Raw genomic sequence first — 17,576 nt, forward strand, 5'->3', positions numbered from 1 at the left:
CAATGTACACCACTCGCTTTTTTACTACAAAGACCAGTTTCAGTTCCTGACCACCATGGCTGGAGTAACCTGTGGGACATTAGATCTGTCGTTGCACCTCTGTTGCCTACAAGTTCCCATCATGCACCATGCACACAGGTCAGCACAGCTCAGTATAGATGCCAGCTTCATTACATTTGCACACATCAGCCACAGAAACCAACCAGTACTGCTTAATATCACGACCACCAATACTAAAGAGAAAACAAGGAAAACACACTGAACATCTTGTTTGACCAACAGATATTCTGATATTTATCAAACTGTGTAACTGTGACTTACAATCACACCCTCCACTTCAGGTGTGCACCTTATGTCTAACAGGCGGATCGATCAGATGACTGGGAATTATGATAGAAATAAAAACCACATTGATTAATTGAGTGTTTTCTTTTACAGTCCAACTGAAGTGACTGATGGTGTATAATCTTACAATGTTTGCCTACCACAAAACTAAATGTTTGGCATCCCTCGTGCTGTTGTCTGCACCACGCTGCACTTCCAGGCCACGGACAGGTAGGAGAGAGAGAGAGGGAGAGAGAGAGAGGGAGAGAGAGAGAGGGAGAGAGAGAGAGCCACTTCCGTTGTGCCCTAAATAATCTTCCCCATGGTCCTAAAAGCTTCCCGTTACACACAGGAAAATTTAATGAAATCTGTCTGTTCAGTTTGCCCACTGAGTCTAAGGGTTTAGCAGAAGTGACCTGGTTTGGTGATGGGTGTCCAGTGAGCAGTGGGATCTCTACCAGCACCGCTGTTCACCAACCAGACCACACTTTCCAAATCAGCAGCTACTTTTCCATTAAACCCTCCCAATGGCTCATGGACAAAGTCTTCACGTGTAAAGTGTCTTGGGGATCCCAGAGCTCCAAGAAGAACATAACAATGTCTGACTGCCACATGAATTAGAAGGGGACTAGATTTAGTAGCATGTTTTCTGCTAATGCTGTTTTAGAAATGTGAAATTCTTACTTTGTTTGTTTCAATTTGTGTTTTTGTTTTTTTTCTTTTCTTTTCTTTTTTTTTTGTTTCCTTTCTAAGTTAGCCAGTTAGCCTTTATTAGCTAATAGCTTGGCTTTCAGCTTTTCTCATTTGCATGGATTCCTTCAATAAAAGCATTTTTTTTGGAAAACCACTTTTCATTTGTTTATTTAGTGTGAAAACCAAATACAATTAAATTTGATTTATAATTCATGGTTTCTTTCATAATGACTTCATGATGATTGATGATGATTTCTGTCTCTGAAAAACACTAATGACCTTTTTATTGAGATTTCAAATTAGAGAACCCGCACTCAACTGCAGCAACCACCTTGTTGTATGTTATACTTAATTTTCTGCCCATGTTTTTGTGTCTCTAGATGAATTACGAATTAAATTAAACAATTATTTTAAAGAGGGCTTACACTTGACCAATTCATTTATATGGGGCTATAATTAAGAAGACGAGGCCTGCAGGTACATCCTGGTAAGGAAGAGGGGGAGGAGTAGAGAGGTGATGCTTCACTGATGGAGGATGACAATTCAGTTTCAGTTGCTGCTCATGTTATGTCATTTTACTGCAACTATTATTTAAAAATTTTGTTATGCCATATGCCAAAATGCCATATTAGACATTTTCAATTATGTGAGCAAAATAAAACTGAAAAGGAAAAAGGAATATCAATCTAGAAATATGTATATCTAATATATATTTCCGGCCGTTGTTAGAGAGAAACATTGCATCAGAATCAGGTGTTGGTAAAGTTATTGCAGTCAAAATATCATTGGTTTAACTGTTGTGAATACAAATGAATACAGACTTGTATTGGGCACAATGCTTTTTATTGAACAATTATTGAATAAATGCAACAAGATGCAAAGCTGATACAACACCTCCACCTAACTGTCACAACAGTTATTACGAGCATGCAGACATCTTTTCTAACGCTTGTAAACGCTCATTCTGCTCCTCTGCTATTGTTCAGTGGGACAGGCTGACTTGTTGATGTTTTTCTCTGAAGTCTGGGAGCCCAAAGAAACTTTACATGTGTAAAGCTTCTCCATGTTCCAGTCTGACGTCTGGATGTCCAGATAGCTGCTGATTTGGAAAGTGTGGTCTGGTTGGTGAACAGCGGTGCTGGTAGAGATCCCACTGCTCACTGGACACCCACCAACCGACCAGGTCACTTCTGCAAAAGGCACAGACTGACTGGACAGACAGAGCAGAGTGGCTTTGTTGGACTGGAGCTCAGCACTGGACGGAGGGAAGACTGTCAGGACAGGAGGAGAGAGACCGGAGCCTGAAACAGAAGAAGATGTAAAAACTAAAATATGTATTCCAAATTTGGAATAGTAACTTAATATCAAAGGCGTTACAGAATACAGAAATAATGGTTCAAAACTTTCTTCTATGCAAATTGTGATTAAAATATTCATGAAATATAAAAATAATACATAATTTTTAAAGCACAGAGGATTAAATCAATAAAAATTGTTGTATAAGAGTACTATTTTCCAGTACTACAAAACATGAAAGAAGTTTAATCAAATACTATTGGTTGATATTTAGCAAAGCATTATATTTTGTAAAAATTAAAGTTTAAGAAAAATATATAATTTTAAGATTAAGCATGACAGTTCAAAATAATACTATATGTAAACAGCTTTATAGTTGGACACTGTTCAGACAAAAACCAATGAGAATATAACTTCAATAGAAAGAGAAAATCTCTGAAAAAAAAAAATTTGTTTGAAATGACCGGTATATATAAAAAATATGTACTGAGGGGGAAACAACTAAGATCATTTATCCACTGAACAACTTGGTAATTATTTTTCAAAGAATTATTGACAAATAACTCAATTATTTTCTAGGAATTCTGAATAAGAAACAAAATAATAAAGATTTGAAACAGAAACATAAAATGTGTCTTGTTTAATGATCAGTTGAAAAGTACTTACCTGCCACAATCAGCTTGGTGCCTCGTCCGAATACCACAGTGATTCAGTTTGTACAAATGGCCGTACAAAAACCTCCTGACTCTCACTGATGAGGGGAGTGGAACTGAAACATGCTGTTGAGACCAACTTTCACTGTCAACATCTCATTCCCTTCATCAGTCTGTTTATTTTACAAAACACTGCTTTGGATTGAAATGTATGTATTGAATTATATTAAAGATTCATCCATAATATCATATTAATATTAAGGTGAAAATCTTATAGATGATTCTGCATTTATTTGATGGGGTTAAAAAGCAGAAGTGACTGCACTGAGTGTGGAGGTTTTTGTCATAGGGTAAATGACTGATATGAACATATTCACATAGTAAAAATATGTCAGAACCTCAAAAAGCAGAAGTGTTCAGCGAGAGGTTTTTGTCACAGTGTGAATCACTGTGATACCCATTCATTAACAGAGCCATCCCATGTTTTACAGTAATAGACTGCTGAGTCTCCCTCCCCCACATTGGTGATGATCATACGATAACTTGATTCATTCTCATAATAAGAAGTGTGTTTTGGAGAGAAGAAACCAGCACCGTGATTCACAAACCACCAGCTATGATAGTACGCCAGCACAAACTGAGGAACTCCTCCTGGAATCTGTTTATACCAGCGGGCAGGACTGAGAGTAACAGTCCCCAGGTTACAGTCCATGGTGGCTATCTCTCCTTTCTTCAGCGTCACAACAGGAGGCTTCTGTGTCACCACCGTCACACCACTCACACCTGGAAACAACAAGACGACATGGAGTCAAGAGAAACACACAGACTGATGAATCCAACATGAGGTCAGAGCTGCAGTAAGTCAGCCTCCTTACATGTTAGAGCAGTGATGAGAGTGCAGAGCGTCCCCAGCATGTTGTCAGTGTGTGGTGTAAACGTCCCTTACTGTCCAGCTGAGAGGTGAGCAGGGTTGGAGTGAGGAGAAGAGAGACTGAAGCTTATAAAGACAATGAGGAGAGGAGAAGTGGAGGAGGAGGAGGAGCTTAGACACTCAACTGTGTTCGTGTTCATACACTGAAAATCTTGACCTTTTGCCAGATTACACGCTGTGTAATCTGGCAAAAATGTAACTTCTTTGTGCCGCATGTATAGATTATAACCCTTATGATCAAAGTGAAAATAACATTTAAAAAAAAAAAAAAGAAATTCTGGACAATGCATGAAAAATTAACTTGTGAAATTCCTGGTTTGGTAAAGTGGTCAGTCCCTTAGAGTTTGTCATTATAAACTTACTCAGGTGCATCCAATCAACTTCCAAATCAAACACCACACTAATTGATCAACCTGACATCAATTAGTCTCGATCAGAATAAAACCAGCTTTTTCTTGAAGAGTCCACTATTAGTAGAGTATGGTACAGTAAAGAATTCCCCATGGGTTGGGAAGTGCTTTCAAAAGACTTCTGAGATAAAGTTGTAAAGGTTTGGTTCTCTTTGTTCCATTCAGACCATCATGAAGAAGTGGAAAGCCAATGGCACCACTAACACTTTGCCTAGATCAGGCCTGTCGATGGAAATTGGATGTCTGATCCAGGAGGACATTTACCAGAGAAGCCACCAAGAGGACAGCAGCAACATTGAAGGAGTGACACGTCTTTATGGCTGGGACTGGTCGGTCTGTGCATGTGACAACAATCTCACAAGCTTTACATACAGTTGGTCTGTAAGGTAAGGTGGCAAGAAAGAATAATTTTCTGAAAAAGTGCCTCACATTGTCATGATTCTGCATCTCGGGTCACCTGCCTCATTTCAGTATTCCCTTTCATACAGCTCCCAGTCAGTAAATGTCCTTTCACCCTGTTCTCCTTCACCTCCCTGCATTAGCCACGCCCACCTCATCAAGCCAACTCCGTTCACCTGGTCACACAGCTGCTCCTGATTACACTCACCCGGTATACAAACCCCAGACTCCCAATTGTTGTTTGCCAGATTGTTCTTTGCTTTTCTCCATGCAAGACTCTCTAGCATTTCTTGGACTGATTCCCCGTTTGTCCCAGACTTGCCCTTTTTGTCTGAACCTTGGAAAACACTTCAGCCTTCTGTTCCAACATTGAGAACTGCTTTTGTGACTTTGGACTTAGTCTGCATGATCCTGTTCTGGCTCATTCAGCCTGAGTCTCCAGGTCTACCAGGAAGATTTCTAACAGTTTTTTTCCCCTCCAGTTTCTGCCTTGGTTGAAATAAAGGTCTCTACAAACTGGTTTTGTTGTACTGTGTGCCACATTTGGCTCCTACACTCGCCTGTTACACACACAGCCTTGTTAGAACACATGTGCAAAAGGTGACATTGAATCTTGTGAACAATGATTTTTAAAAAGCTTTAATAGAACAGGACTTTTGTTTTAGTATTTTACATTTACTATTTTTTTAAGCAAATACACATGCATAGCTCTGAGGATTGAGGTAAAAATCCAGCAAAATAATTAAACATTTGAAAATTATATTTTTTCATGCACATACCCAGGTATGACAAAAAACATCCCCATGATGCCTTCACTAACAGTCAACATGTGTCAGTAGGTGAAAAGCAGAAGTGTTCAGTGAGGAGGTTTTTCTCAGTGTAAATCACTGTGATGCCCTTTCGTTAACAGAGCTGTCCCATGCGCTACAGTAATAGACTACTGAGTCTCCCTCCTCCACATTGTTGATCAAACGATAATCTGATGTTGACTGACGATTAGATGTGAATTTGGGGGAGGAGAAACCAGAGCCGTAGTTTGGAGCACTGTGTGTATGGTGAGAATATAATACAAACTGAGGAACTCCTCCTGGAGACTGTTTGTACCAGCGAGCAGCACTGTTAGTAACAGTCCCCAGGTTACAGTCCATGGTGGCTGTCTCTCCTTTCCTCAGTGTCACAACAGGAGGCTTCTGTGTCACCACCGTCACACCACTCACACCTGGAAACAACAAGATGACATGGAGTCAAGAGAAACACACAGACTGATGAATCCAAATCCAAGTGTCCTCCTATTGTGTTTGGAATACTATTGATATTTTTGATCATACTATGATCTACTCCAACAGTGATGCGAGATTCATTTCTGTTAACCTTTCTATATGAACTCATAAACTGCAAGATAAATATATTACCAGTTTTTTAGATTTGTGTTAATGAAGTTCTCACCATGTCAATATGTGCACTAAACAACTTTCTACGCACGGTTTAACTTTACCTTTATTTTCATCTTCTGAATATTTGTCTCACCAAGAAAAAAATGTTTCATATTAATCCAAATTGGACTGACTGACTAAAAATAAACAAGTCAAGTATCTTTGTATCAGCTGTCACTGTTGTCAGGTTCTAACTGTGATTCTGTAATAAATGTGTAGCAGTTGGCTTCAGGGCCTTTTCCTGATGAAAGACTAAAGTAATTATAGTTTTCACTTTGACTATAAGAAGTAGTGAAAAACCATCAAGAAGATTTGGGAGGAAAACCTGCATACTTGTTTTATTAGCTTTGTTTTATTAGCTATGAGCTTTGGTTCATGACTTCACATTCAGTTCAGATGTGTCAGTGTCTCAAAAAGCAGAAGTGTTAAGTGAGGAGGTTTTTGTCACAGTGTAAATCACTGTGATACGTTCTCCTTAGCAGAGTCGTCCCATACATGACAGTAATAGACTGCTGAGTCGTCTTCCATCACATTGTTGATGATCAAACGATAATCTGTTTCTGACTGATGAGTGGATGTGAATCTGGGAGAAGAGTAACCGGTGCCATATTTTGGAAAACTCCAGCTGTGATGAAAATTTAGTACATAATGAGGAACTCCTCCTGGAATCTGTTTAAACCAATGAGCTGATTTATCAGTAACAGTCCCCAGGTTACAGTCCATGGTGGCTGTCTCTCCTTTCCTGAGCGTCACAACAGGAGGCTTCTGTGTCACCACCGTCACACCACTCACACCTGGAAACAACAAGACGACATGGAGTCAAGAGAAACACACAGACTGATGAATCCAACATGAGGTCAGAGCTGCAGTAAGTCAGCCTCCTTACATGTTAGAGCAGTGATGAGAGTGCAGAGGGTCCCCAGCATGTTGTCAGTGTGTGCTGAGAATGGCCTTGTAACTTGGAGAGTGAGCTTACTGCTGACAGATGAGAGGGTTTGGAGGATGAGGAGAGGAGGTGCTGGAGGAGCAATTTAATACTACACTGAAACTGAGAGTGACTGACAGGAGGAGGAGCTGCGGTTAAAACCTATGTTACCCTCAAATGTTGGTTATATATCTAAATGTAAGTTACAAATATTAAATCAATAAATTCTGAAATTGTATGAAGTATTTTTCTTCTTCTTTTTTGATTCAGTCACCATTTCAATATGTTTGTATGATATTTCTGCACATACAGGACTATGTGAATGTTGAGATGAAGTGTAAAACTACCAAAATTTAAATTAAACAATTTTTAAATTGATAATGTTTAGAAATTAGTATTAAAATGTAATGCAAAAGGTTACTACAAGAACTTTTTTTTCTTTTCCAATTTCGGTTCCCTGACACCTTTGGTTAAATATAGTTTGTTAACAAGTGCTATTTGTTGTCTTTATTCATAAATGATTTGTCCAAGTTCCTAATTATTCTTTATATTAACTTAGTTCAGTAGAAGTTCACAAACTAAAATGATAAGACGTCTATTCTAGGATATAAGCACGTATAAGCATGTATATATGTACAACAACATACACGTGCGGGCTGAATAATCTACTATTCACCAAATGCTAATAAGTGAAGCATCCGTGTGTTTCCACCACAGAGAGCTGACACTTAAATTTTTAATTTACATGAAGCTAAATAAAGACAGGAGGCCTGCAGGTGCATCCTGCAGAGTAGAGAGAGGCACAAAAAAATGAGCCCTCATCTGACGAAATCTAGGGTTGTGTGTGTGTGTGTGTGTGTGTGTGTGTGTGTGTATGTGTGTGAGAGAGACTGTGTGCTTAAACTACTTCAATTAGTACAAGTGTCTTCTGTGTCTTTCTAATAGTAATCCAGTGCTGCTCTCTAGTGTGCATTTAACAGAACTGCACTGTGTATTGGACATTTTCTTATTTCTTCATGTCATCAGGTTGAGCAGATAAACCACATGGAGTCAAAAAACAGATGCTTCATTGCTTGAAAGAAATATGTGGAAAGGACAAATTAAAGACTATGCAGTCATTTCATTAAGTTACTTCTCAAATGAATCCACAAAACAAATAGAAAACATAAAAGATTTTACATAGTGAAATAGAAAAAAAGCAGAATGTAATTTAATAAATGTCTATGGTATTAAGGGAATGTTAATTTTTACTTTGTTTCTTGCGATAATGCGGTGGTAGTTTACTGAGATTAATCTGTCTGCTTTACTGCTGACAACCAGCAGAGGGCAAGTAGTAAACATCAGTGTGTGTGTGTGTGTATGTGTGTGTGTGTGTGTGTGTGTGTGTGTGTGTGTATGTGTGTATGTGTGTGTGTGAGGGACAGAAACAGAGAGACATGAGTGAGGGGATAAGATAGGAGACAAACAGAGATGGGCAAGGAGGGATTTGGAGCAACGCATATTTTAACTTCCTCTCTTTAAAGATTCTGTCCAGCAGATCTGGGCCCTGTGCATTTGGAGTCAGTTTGAATGATTAATATGATTAACAAAACAGTTTGCACAAATCATCAGAATACTCAGCCCAGCAAAATAAAAAGTTCAGCAACTCATAGAGCCAATATGATTCAGTTATGGCCACAGTGGAAAGCAACAAACAGGCACATTGAAGCTTCCAAATTCTAGATCATTTTAAAAGGTGCGCATATACAGTAAGTGACTGTGGATTGCAATATTATCCACACTGATTATCACGTGTGAGTCTGACATTTCAGTTAATATGCAATATTACGGGGGTACTTACACGTTTTGCAGTTACTCACAATGTAGCTAAACTAGTGCCTTTCGTCATGGTGACGTCGGTGCTGCTTGCCTCCTCCAGCTCAGTGTCTCTGTCATTCGTCACCTGTCCACTAGTCGCCCTGTTCACTTTTCCCGCCTCTGCTGGTCACCTGACCATTAGCTAATTTGCTACACAGCAGCCAACGGGCATATGTCTACGTGTCTGTGTGAATGTAATTTTTGGCTTTGCTTGTGACTCATGGACACAGCAAAAATGGCACAAAACATCGTCTCCACTGCCCAGTTCTCCAGAGTGAGGATAGGAGGTAAGGTTGATGAGGAAATGCCTGTGGTCCCAAAACATTTCAGTTTCAACCACCCCACACCACGCGAGCGCGCGCGCGCACGAGCATTCGCAAGATTCCTCTAGAAATGGCTGTCAAGTGTGACAAAAAAATCCGGAGCACAACGGAAATCAAGCTGAGATTGTCTTCAAAATTGTCCTCTGATACGTAAATGAGTTTTTACTTTGAAGGCTGCAAACGGAAGTGCTTTCACACTAAATCTCGCTTGACAGTGGTGCAAAATGTCGCGCAGTCTTTCTGTACCTAAGCTGTAACGCAAATGCGCATCGCTGACCGACGCATCTTTTTTTTTAAAAAACGAATCATCTGCCCTGCCAGTGATCGGCATGTTACATGTAGTGCGGGGCGAGGAGCACACAGAGCTTTATTCTGAAAGGAAAGCAAATGGGATGTCACCAAATGTTTGGAGCAGTCAAGATTTGACAGTGTATAAAATCGGTGTAAATAACGGATAAGCGTTTCACCGGGTGACCTAGTAGGTCCACTAAACCTGTCCGTAATAGCAGTCACGAAAAGGAGGCGCGAGCCGGGATATTGTTGTCAAACAAGTCGACCAACAGATGTGGTAAAATGGAAATGACTGTCAACATCTGTCTCCAAATCTGTTCGAGCTGAAGGTGGAGCGGGATTTTCTTGGGGGGGCTCTCTGTGAGGTGTGATGGAATAAAATGCTGCGCATTACAGCTTCTGCTACAGTTTACCTACATTTTAAATGCACCTGAGTCGAGAATTTATTCTTGACCTTTCATTTTGTGTTTAGGCTTTTGCTGTCTTCTGCAACGCAACGAGGAGGATGGTCTTTGCCCTACATGTGATTGTCATGTCTTCGGCATTTTTCAACCCCAGTTTTGCCTTCAGCTCTCACTTTGATACAGGTAAGGGTGAAACTGATGACTTGAATGAGGGCGTTTGGTCATTTGCTCCAGATCTGCTTCTGATTTTGATGTTTTTTCATGATCAGGCTGAGTGCTCTCCTCAGTATCTGATGCCGTGTGTCTCTGTTTCTTGGTGCTATAACACTGTATAGCCTATATAATTGCCTTAGTCACTAGCAGCAGCAGCATCATCGCCATAACATCATCATCATCATCCAACATTGAGCTTAAACCTGTAAGGATTCGCTCAGTTATGGATGTTTTATATTCAGTCAGTCCCTTCTGGCTTGGTGATAAGAGGGTTAAAAGTTGTGTCTGCAGTGAATCTGCATAGTCCTCTATGTACATCACTGCAGCTGAGTGTGTGCATGTGTGTACTGTATGTGTTTTCTATGACCAGGATGTGTGCATGGTGACTGCCTACAACATGACAGAGGTGACCCGCTGGCAAGAGGTGCATGGCTCTGCTGTTTGAGGTTGCGGTACTTTGCGCTCGCTCGGATGCAGTGTTTAATCATCCTCTGGATTGCGGGGTGATCCTTGGCAAAGGAGAGCCCAGGTGCTGCTGCAGTGCTACAGGACCAACGAGCAGGAAGTCATGGCTGTGCAGACAACCCTTTGTGAGGGCTTGAATTAGAGCAGAATAAATAACCGTGTGCAAGTGTAAACAGGACTGAGAGAGTCCCTGAACTGGACGCAGTGTGCTTGGCATACAAATGATGGTGAGCCCAGTGGCTCTCAAGTTTCAGGCGCTATCTCTCCTCCCCAAACTGCCCACTCTCACTGATCTCTGATCCTTCTTTGTATAATTATTCCACCCTTCTCTATCTTCCTGTGACTCTCTTCACTTCTCATTCTGTGTATCTAATCTCTGCTGCTCCTCATTCAGAATGTGACACTGAAAGTGGCTTCCAATTGAAAGTCAAATAGGTTATTTACTTTACAGGAGGTATGCTGTCCTTGTGAGAAGAAATAAGACATAATTGTGACAGTACCTCAACCTGACACTTTATTAAGGTAAAGCACCGTAGCAAGTAAGTGAAGAGTACTATTTTATATTTAGAACAGATGCTTTTCCCATCACATAGGATCCTTTGTGAAAATTTGTATTAATACACAATCACAGGCGATTTAAGACTGATATAGGTAAAGTACACTAATGTGACGTGACAGTTTTTTTCATGAATAATGCTTGAACTGTTACAGATACTGTTCTGCTCCTCTTTAAGATGCACTACAAAGAGAAACAGAGATCGCTTTAGTGTTTAGATATTTGGAAAACAGCTCTGGGAACAGTTCTCAGTCTGGACTGTGGAGTGGGTGCTGAGCTGGCTATTTCTGGTTCTGTGCAGTGAAATATGATACAAACCTACCAGAGGAGTGTAATCTTTTAATTTGGAGCAAGATAAATGGTTCCCAGCTGAATTTATGGGTAAAATGCCTGGTAACTGTGGCTCTTCTGGGGCGTCTCCTAATTTAATTGTCTTGGTATTTTCTTCCTGGAGGTGGTCACAGGTTTGGAAAATCTCCCCTCAGGAATGTGCAGTCAAATGTTCATATTTTCCTCATTCAGTTGATGGTAGCAGAATGAATAGCCTCAGTGACAAGTCAGGAGTGCATGCATTGGGATTGGTTAGGTTTAGGTGGAGGGTGGGGCATGAGTGGGCATGTATGTGTAGCTTGTATGTAGCTAGAGTAGACACTGAAGAATGGACAGTCACTCCCCTGTCATAATGATCTAAAATTCTCATAAGAGCAGCGCCTCACTAGCGATCCTGTTTCTTCCCAGTAATTGGACTGAGAATCAATGTTGCCAAGGTGATGGAGGGGGGCGTGTGAGGAGGAACCAATCATTCTCATGGCCAGTGCTAAGGACAGAGAAATGCTAGAGTCCCTTAAAGGGGAGGGAAACACTCAGGGAGGAATAGCATTCAATCTGCTGTAGCTGCTGAATACGCTGGCTTTGGAGTGGATTAATAAAATACATCTACAACCAAACATACCAGAGGAATCTAATCTGAAAAAAAAAAAAACAACATCATTGTTTTATGATGAATAAATGTCACAAGACTCAGACTGTGGTCAGGCAGCTTGAAGATAGCAATGTGGAAAAATGATGTAAACACAGCAAATGCTACACCGTTCCCCCATTTTGGATTGAGCAAACTGTTTGGCCATTCTAACCATGCATTGATTAGAGATCAAATCTCAAATTCAGACAGCGTTTGAAGTGTAGCACCCCTCAAGCCATCCTCCACAGCTGCACTTCCTCTCCGTGCCCTGGGCTATGTAAGAACATAGTGTGCTTTACCTCTGCGCACACAGTCACACATGCACAAACACACACACCGAGACAGAGGAAAAACAACCGTGGGGCCAGGTCAGTCATCACATTGCATGGCATTACATAAGCCATCAGCAGGGGATGGACACACCGTAGCAGGATTGTCGATCCCCTGACTACATCGGTCAGAGGGGGGAAACTTGCCCTTTGTGTGTGGCATTCTGCACCAGTGACAACTGCAGCTCGCACCTGGCTTACAACTGCTTCAGCACCACGGAGAGCTCTCCCATCAGTAAAGGAAGCAGATGCCAATGTGCGAAGGGTAGCTTTTTGAAAACCTGGCTGCATCCTAGGTAGAGAGTTAATATGCATCACGTCACTGTCAGGATAACAGAAGACGGACTGACCTGGATGACAGCACTGATACACCAGCAAGCTGATAATGCAGCACTGTGGGAGGCAGTCTCTGCTGATGCCTGGAGGTGGCGGTGGTGGCCAGCACACGTTAGGGACGGTATCTTAAAGTGGAAAAAAAACAAAAAAAACATGCTGTTTTCTATCAGTCAACATAATTCATAATACACATTCCACATGCAGGAAAGCTTACACGTGTCGTCACATGCACATGGACACAACACTGCAGGCTCTAACCAAGGTGGTAGTGATCATGGAGAGGAAAGATGTTAAAAATGGTATCTTGACTTGCTCTCAGAGCTCCTCCCGCTGACTGGGTCAGGACAAGGCAGCCACCGCTGACTATTTGATTATTCATCTCTCCATGTGTAACACCAAGCACTTTAGTTACATAAGTCTGCCTCTGGAGGAACTAGAAAAAGAATGAAGTGGATTTAAGCAGTCAAGGGGAACCATCTATGTCTCCTCTATGTGCTCTCTGTGCGATGATGTGGGCGCTGTGGTTTTTCTGGTGTCACACTCATTGAAGGCTTGTGCATGTGAAATTGCGTGGTTGTTTGTTTTAGAGAGGGACCCATGCAGTATTTAATTTGTCACCAAGCTCTCTATCACTTCTGGTTGAATTAACTGTAAATGCTAGAGCACGCTGAGAGCCATTTAGCAACACCTCAAATGGTGGTGACGGTAGTCGAGATGCTTGCTAGTTAGGTATAGTGGGCTGATTTTAGGGATGTTTTATGACAATGAAAAAGGCAGGGAGGGAGGGAAAGAACAAGCAAGCATGTTCATGTGTTTAAAAGGACAGATCTAAGAAGACATTTGGGTGGAAAATGTGCGTGTGCAAATCCACTGCATGTGTATGTGTGGGAGTGTATTCTTAACAATAGCACTGGGAAAACATCAAACTATGGAAGGAATAATGAGTGGGGCATTGGAGTCTGCATAACTCACACTAACTTGTTTTGCTCAGGTATGTTTGCATTTCATTACACACACACACACACACACACACACACACACACACACACACACACAGCCTTTGTCTGCATCATGAGACTCGAGACCCTGAAATGTCATCTCAAGTGCATATTTGTATGTCTGCATATGGTTTGCACATGTATCTAATTTGTGTTTATCAGCCAGAGGCCTAAGCACACAAGGGCCCAAACACTCCTTCCTGGAGTGTGTATGTGTGTGTCTGTGTACAGATGCTCTTGTCATACTTTACAAGGAAAACTGTTTAAACCGTGCCATTGCCAGAGATAAAGAAATTAAGTTCATTTTTGAACAGCCGGCAGTTTCATTGACTTATTTAAGAAAATGTTGATTGTATTTTTGTTTCTATAATATAATATATGATTTCTAATAGAGTAATGTACTATATTGTAGTAGTTGCTAATGTACTATATTGTAGTAGTTGCTTTGTAAAGTGTAATATGACAATTTCTGATGGCTTCTTTGACTATATCACCATGGTTTTGGGCCAACCTTTTCATTTGCAGCTTTGGTCAGTTTTTCACTATTACATAACATAACCAAATCATGAACATGTTTAACTTTGTGTCTGTGGTTTGAACCTAAGTCCCCATTTAGATAAACACTCCCATAAATCTTGTAGTGGCAGGAAGGCATATATGTATTAATATCCATAAGTGTCCTTCATCAGCGTTTTGTCTTTCCTGGTGTTAACTGTCCATTCCATAGATAGTGAGGACCTGTCCACATTCACTGTCCTTTAAGAAAAAAATATGAAAATAAAACCTTTGTGGTTTTCCAAGTATCTTTGTTAGACAATGTATACACACACACACACACACACACACATGTATGTATATATTTATAGGAAACTGCTGGCTTGCAGAACTGTATCTCTCTTTCTCTCTCTCTATATATATATTTATATATAGATATATAAATATATAATGTGTGCGTGTGTACATATATGTATGTATATTTGTCATTTTAATTTCTCTGTTGTCGTTTAATAAATTATGAGGATTGCTTTGTCACTGTGCGCAACTGGTCTGAAAATGTTTAAATGATTGGTAGTGCCTGTCTCTCAGGATTGTTAGTGCTGGTCCTTGTCAAAATTTACATCTCCTATAAACTGTGTTGCTTCCTCTTGCAAAGAGGATCTTTCGGTCCTCAGTCGAGTTTCCTCCTCTACTTTACTCAAGAGGATAAACATGTTTTCATTCCATGCAACCGTCTGTTTGCCAATGTGATAAACGACGAGCAGCTTTTGTTCCATTTGTGGAGAACAGAAGCTCTGATTCTTTTTGTGCTGCATAATAATCACCCAGTTCAGCAGATTTACCTCCAAATCTGACCCAGCAGCAAAACATAGGCCAACAGAGGCTACCAGTCTCCTCTGCAATGATATGTGCATACATTGATTATAATAATGTCTCACATAAATGAATTATTGATGTTAAATCGTACAGCGAGCAGTGTCCTGCGTGTTTAGTTAATTAATCTGGAATTAACTGGAAAGATCTGCCCATCACAGACAAAGTTGATATTCGGATGCTTTCTTTCCAGCAGAGTGCCCTTCCCTGGGCTGACGGGGGACGGACATGACAGGCCTGTAATGCTGATCCACGGTGGTCCTCCTGGGCTCTCACTCCCAGTTAATGACAGTTATCATGGCTCTGTCCAGGCCTGTGCAGTCACAAAGAGCATGACTAGAGAACGGTAGAGAGGATGCAAATTGGTGGAGGATACCGTACCCTGCCATTAATCACGTCATGCTGTTCGCTCTGCTGTCATCCCTTCCTGAGACTGACGTATCTGTGCACATATCTGTGTGTGTGTGTGTGTGTGTGTGTGTGTGTTCCCCTCCTCCTCTGCAACTCTCGGCCCTCCCTCCTCATAGTCTCACGCTCCTTACCGTCTCTCGCTTTTAATCCCTGCACTCCTCTACCGTTTTTTTTTTCAACTTCACAACTCCTGCTTTAAGCTTTCCTTATATCTCCAGAGCATTTTCTCTCCCTTCCTCTGTCCTAACTCATGAGCTCTCCCCTCTTAATGCAGCTTGTAACAGAGGGTTGCTGTTGGACGTTTTCTCTCTTGGGAAGCCAGGCTGTGTCAGAGCACAGCTGACTTCTCCTTGAATGCAGCCTACTAGCTCTCCCAGTGGCTGTTGAACACAAAAAAGAGGGGGACAAACTCTAGACATTCTGCATCCTTTGACGGAGATGCTGTACATATAGAGTCTTTCGAAACAGATGCTCAAATTACATCTTGACACCAAATATGAGCTCACCACTTGAGCCAGTGATTGATCTGTAAGCGTTGTCCCCATGCCTTTTATTTATACACACACAAAAGCAGTGGAGAAATCGATATTTAGCTTGGCTTATATACAGGCATGAAACTGTCATTCTTATTCAGCTACTGCGAGCTGAATATTTTCAGTGTTGCCCTGTTGAAGACTCATCCCACAAGTTTCAATCAAATATCACTGGAGCTGGGGCGCCTTGGTGGCTCAACTGCCAGAGTGTGTTCCATTAAGGCTTAGTCCTAACTACAGTGGCCTGGGTTCAAATCCGACCTGTGGTCCTTTGCTCCATGTTATCCCCTCTCTCTCTCCCCAACTTTCTTTTCTCTATCTGTATCTGGAATAAAGGCATAAAAAGCCCAAACATCACTGGGGCGTTGCAAGGGATAATGTATGTAAATTCTTTGTGACAGACCGACTGCTCTACTCCTGCCGCCTCCTAACTGACCTGTAAATCTAAACCCAAAGGTCATGCTTCTCAACTGTCTCTATCTGTCCTGTCCTGTCCTGTCTGCTGTATCCTAAGCACTTCTCCACCATTCCTCCCTCTCCACTATTGGACATGTGTGTGTGTGTTTGTGTGTGCGCATGAGTTGTTGTTGGAAACCACTTGGTGCAGCCCAAGCAGGGCAGATGGAGGAGCTTGTTTGCCCCTGCAGCACTGTCCTGAATGTAAACGCATGCTCCGAGTGCTTTGGGACTCTTTCTGCTCCCCTGCACTCTCTCTCTTTCTCTGGTCACACATTTTTCATATTTTAACCATTCAGAGCATCAAGAGGAAGTGGAAGGGTAGTTAATGGCCTAAATAATGGCTGCAGTGTCTGATTAAAGTCTACCATAGTCTTTTTTTTTTTTTTTGCAGTATATGACATGCAGCTTGGCCATTAGTGTCTTCTGGGCATGTTTCTAAGCTCTAAAATAATTGAGTGTCCCATCGCGGCGGAATGCTAAAGTGTCAGACAAATGTTACATCATGAGATGGGCTGTCGGATGGATAGAAAGGTTCAGAACAACCTACTTTTGCAGGCCAGCTCAGTCCTCCTAACAAACACAAAGCCCAGTCTGTGTCCGCTGACCACACATCAATTTTTCGGACTTGTACTCAACGCACTAGTTGCATAAATTTATGTCTCTATTTGTATCCACTCTATTGAATACTAATTGCAGTAGAAACAGTATCTCACCCTCTCTCTTTGTCTCCACTTCACTCTTTCTCAAGACGATTTGATTGCAGTGGTGTGTAGTTTGGCTTAGCGCCCACCCTGCAGCACTGTCATTACTTGGTCCCCCGGTCAAAAACAAGAACTGTGTGTGTGTGTGTGTGTGTGTGTGTTTGTGCATGCCTGGCAATCATACCAGAGAGAGAGAGAGAGAGAGAGAGAGAGAGAGAGAGAGAGAGAGAGAGAGAGAGAGAGAGAGGGAGGGACTGAAGTAAAAAGGAGCACACAGAGGGGAGAACGCAGCACCTCAGAGGGA

The 17,576-nt window shown here is 41.4% G+C and overlaps 3 protein-coding genes across 4 annotated transcripts in view; 2 read left to right on the top strand and 1 right to left on the bottom strand.

The window, feature by feature from the left end:
• The window catches only part of LOC111657752 (immunoglobulin lambda-1 light chain-like), a 1,534-nt gene extending 589 nt beyond the window's left edge, over window positions 1–945 (top strand). The window contains exon 3 of the mRNA XM_023410047.2: window positions 585–945. Within this exon, the coding sequence (XP_023265815.1) occupies window positions 585–945 (361 nt within the window). The remainder of the gene's footprint in view (window positions 1–584) is intronic.
• Window positions 946–1,838: 893 nt separating this feature from the next.
• On the bottom strand, window positions 1,839–7,150 carry LOC111657790 (immunoglobulin lambda-1 light chain-like). Of its 2 annotated transcripts, none has more exons than XM_087175085.1 (4): window positions 7,026–7,150; window positions 6,608–6,933; window positions 2,980–3,013; window positions 1,839–2,318 (listed from the first exon to the last, which is right to left on the bottom strand). In XM_087175085.1, the coding sequence occupies exons 1-4, from the start codon at window positions 7,063–7,065 to the stop codon at window positions 1,993–1,995; spliced, it is 726 nt and encodes a 241-aa protein (XP_087031211.1). In that variant the 5' UTR covers window positions 7,066–7,150; the 3' UTR covers window positions 1,839–1,992. The 2 variants fall into 2 exon arrangements, with proteins under 2 accessions (XP_087031211.1, XP_087031210.1); XM_087175084.1 differs by lacking the exons at window positions 6,608–6,933; window positions 7,026–7,150 and adding exons at window positions 3,428–3,749; window positions 3,842–3,965 and having other exon boundaries at window positions 2,980–3,017.
• A 2,306-nt stretch (window positions 7,151–9,456) lies between these two features.
• Window positions 9,457–17,576, top strand: part of aatka (apoptosis-associated tyrosine kinase a) — a 34,140-nt gene continuing 26,020 nt past the window's right edge. Inside the window, 2 exon segments of the mRNA XM_087175086.1 lie at window positions 9,457–9,900; window positions 10,008–10,122. Of these exon segments, the coding sequence (XP_087031212.1) occupies window positions 10,041–10,122 (82 nt within the window). The 5' untranslated portion in view covers window positions 9,457–9,900; window positions 10,008–10,040.

This window comes from Seriola lalandi, unplaced genomic scaffold (genome assembly GCF_002814215.2).
Source record: "Seriola lalandi dorsalis isolate HSWRI2012SDOR001 ecotype SW California unplaced genomic scaffold, Sedor1 jcf7180002054412, whole genome shotgun sequence".
NCBI classification, from domain to species: domain Eukaryota; kingdom Metazoa; phylum Chordata; class Actinopteri; order Carangiformes; family Carangidae; genus Seriola; species Seriola lalandi.

What these genes read in the sequence shown, in the direction of transcription:
- LOC111657790 (XM_087175085.1), bottom strand. Translation starts at nt 7,065, where the DNA reads ATGCTGGGGACCCTCTGCACTCTCATCACTGCTCTAACAT. An exon ending in TCTCATCACTGCTCTAACAT is followed by an intron (nt 6,934 to 7,025) that starts GTAAGGAGGCTG and finishes TGTTGTTTCCAG; the next exon opens with GTGTGAGTGGTGTGACGGTG. An exon ending in CACCAAGCTGATTGTGGCAG is followed by an intron (nt 2,319 to 2,979) that starts GTAAGTACTTTT and finishes CTTCTGTTTCAG; the next exon opens with GCTCCGGTCTCTCTCCTCCT.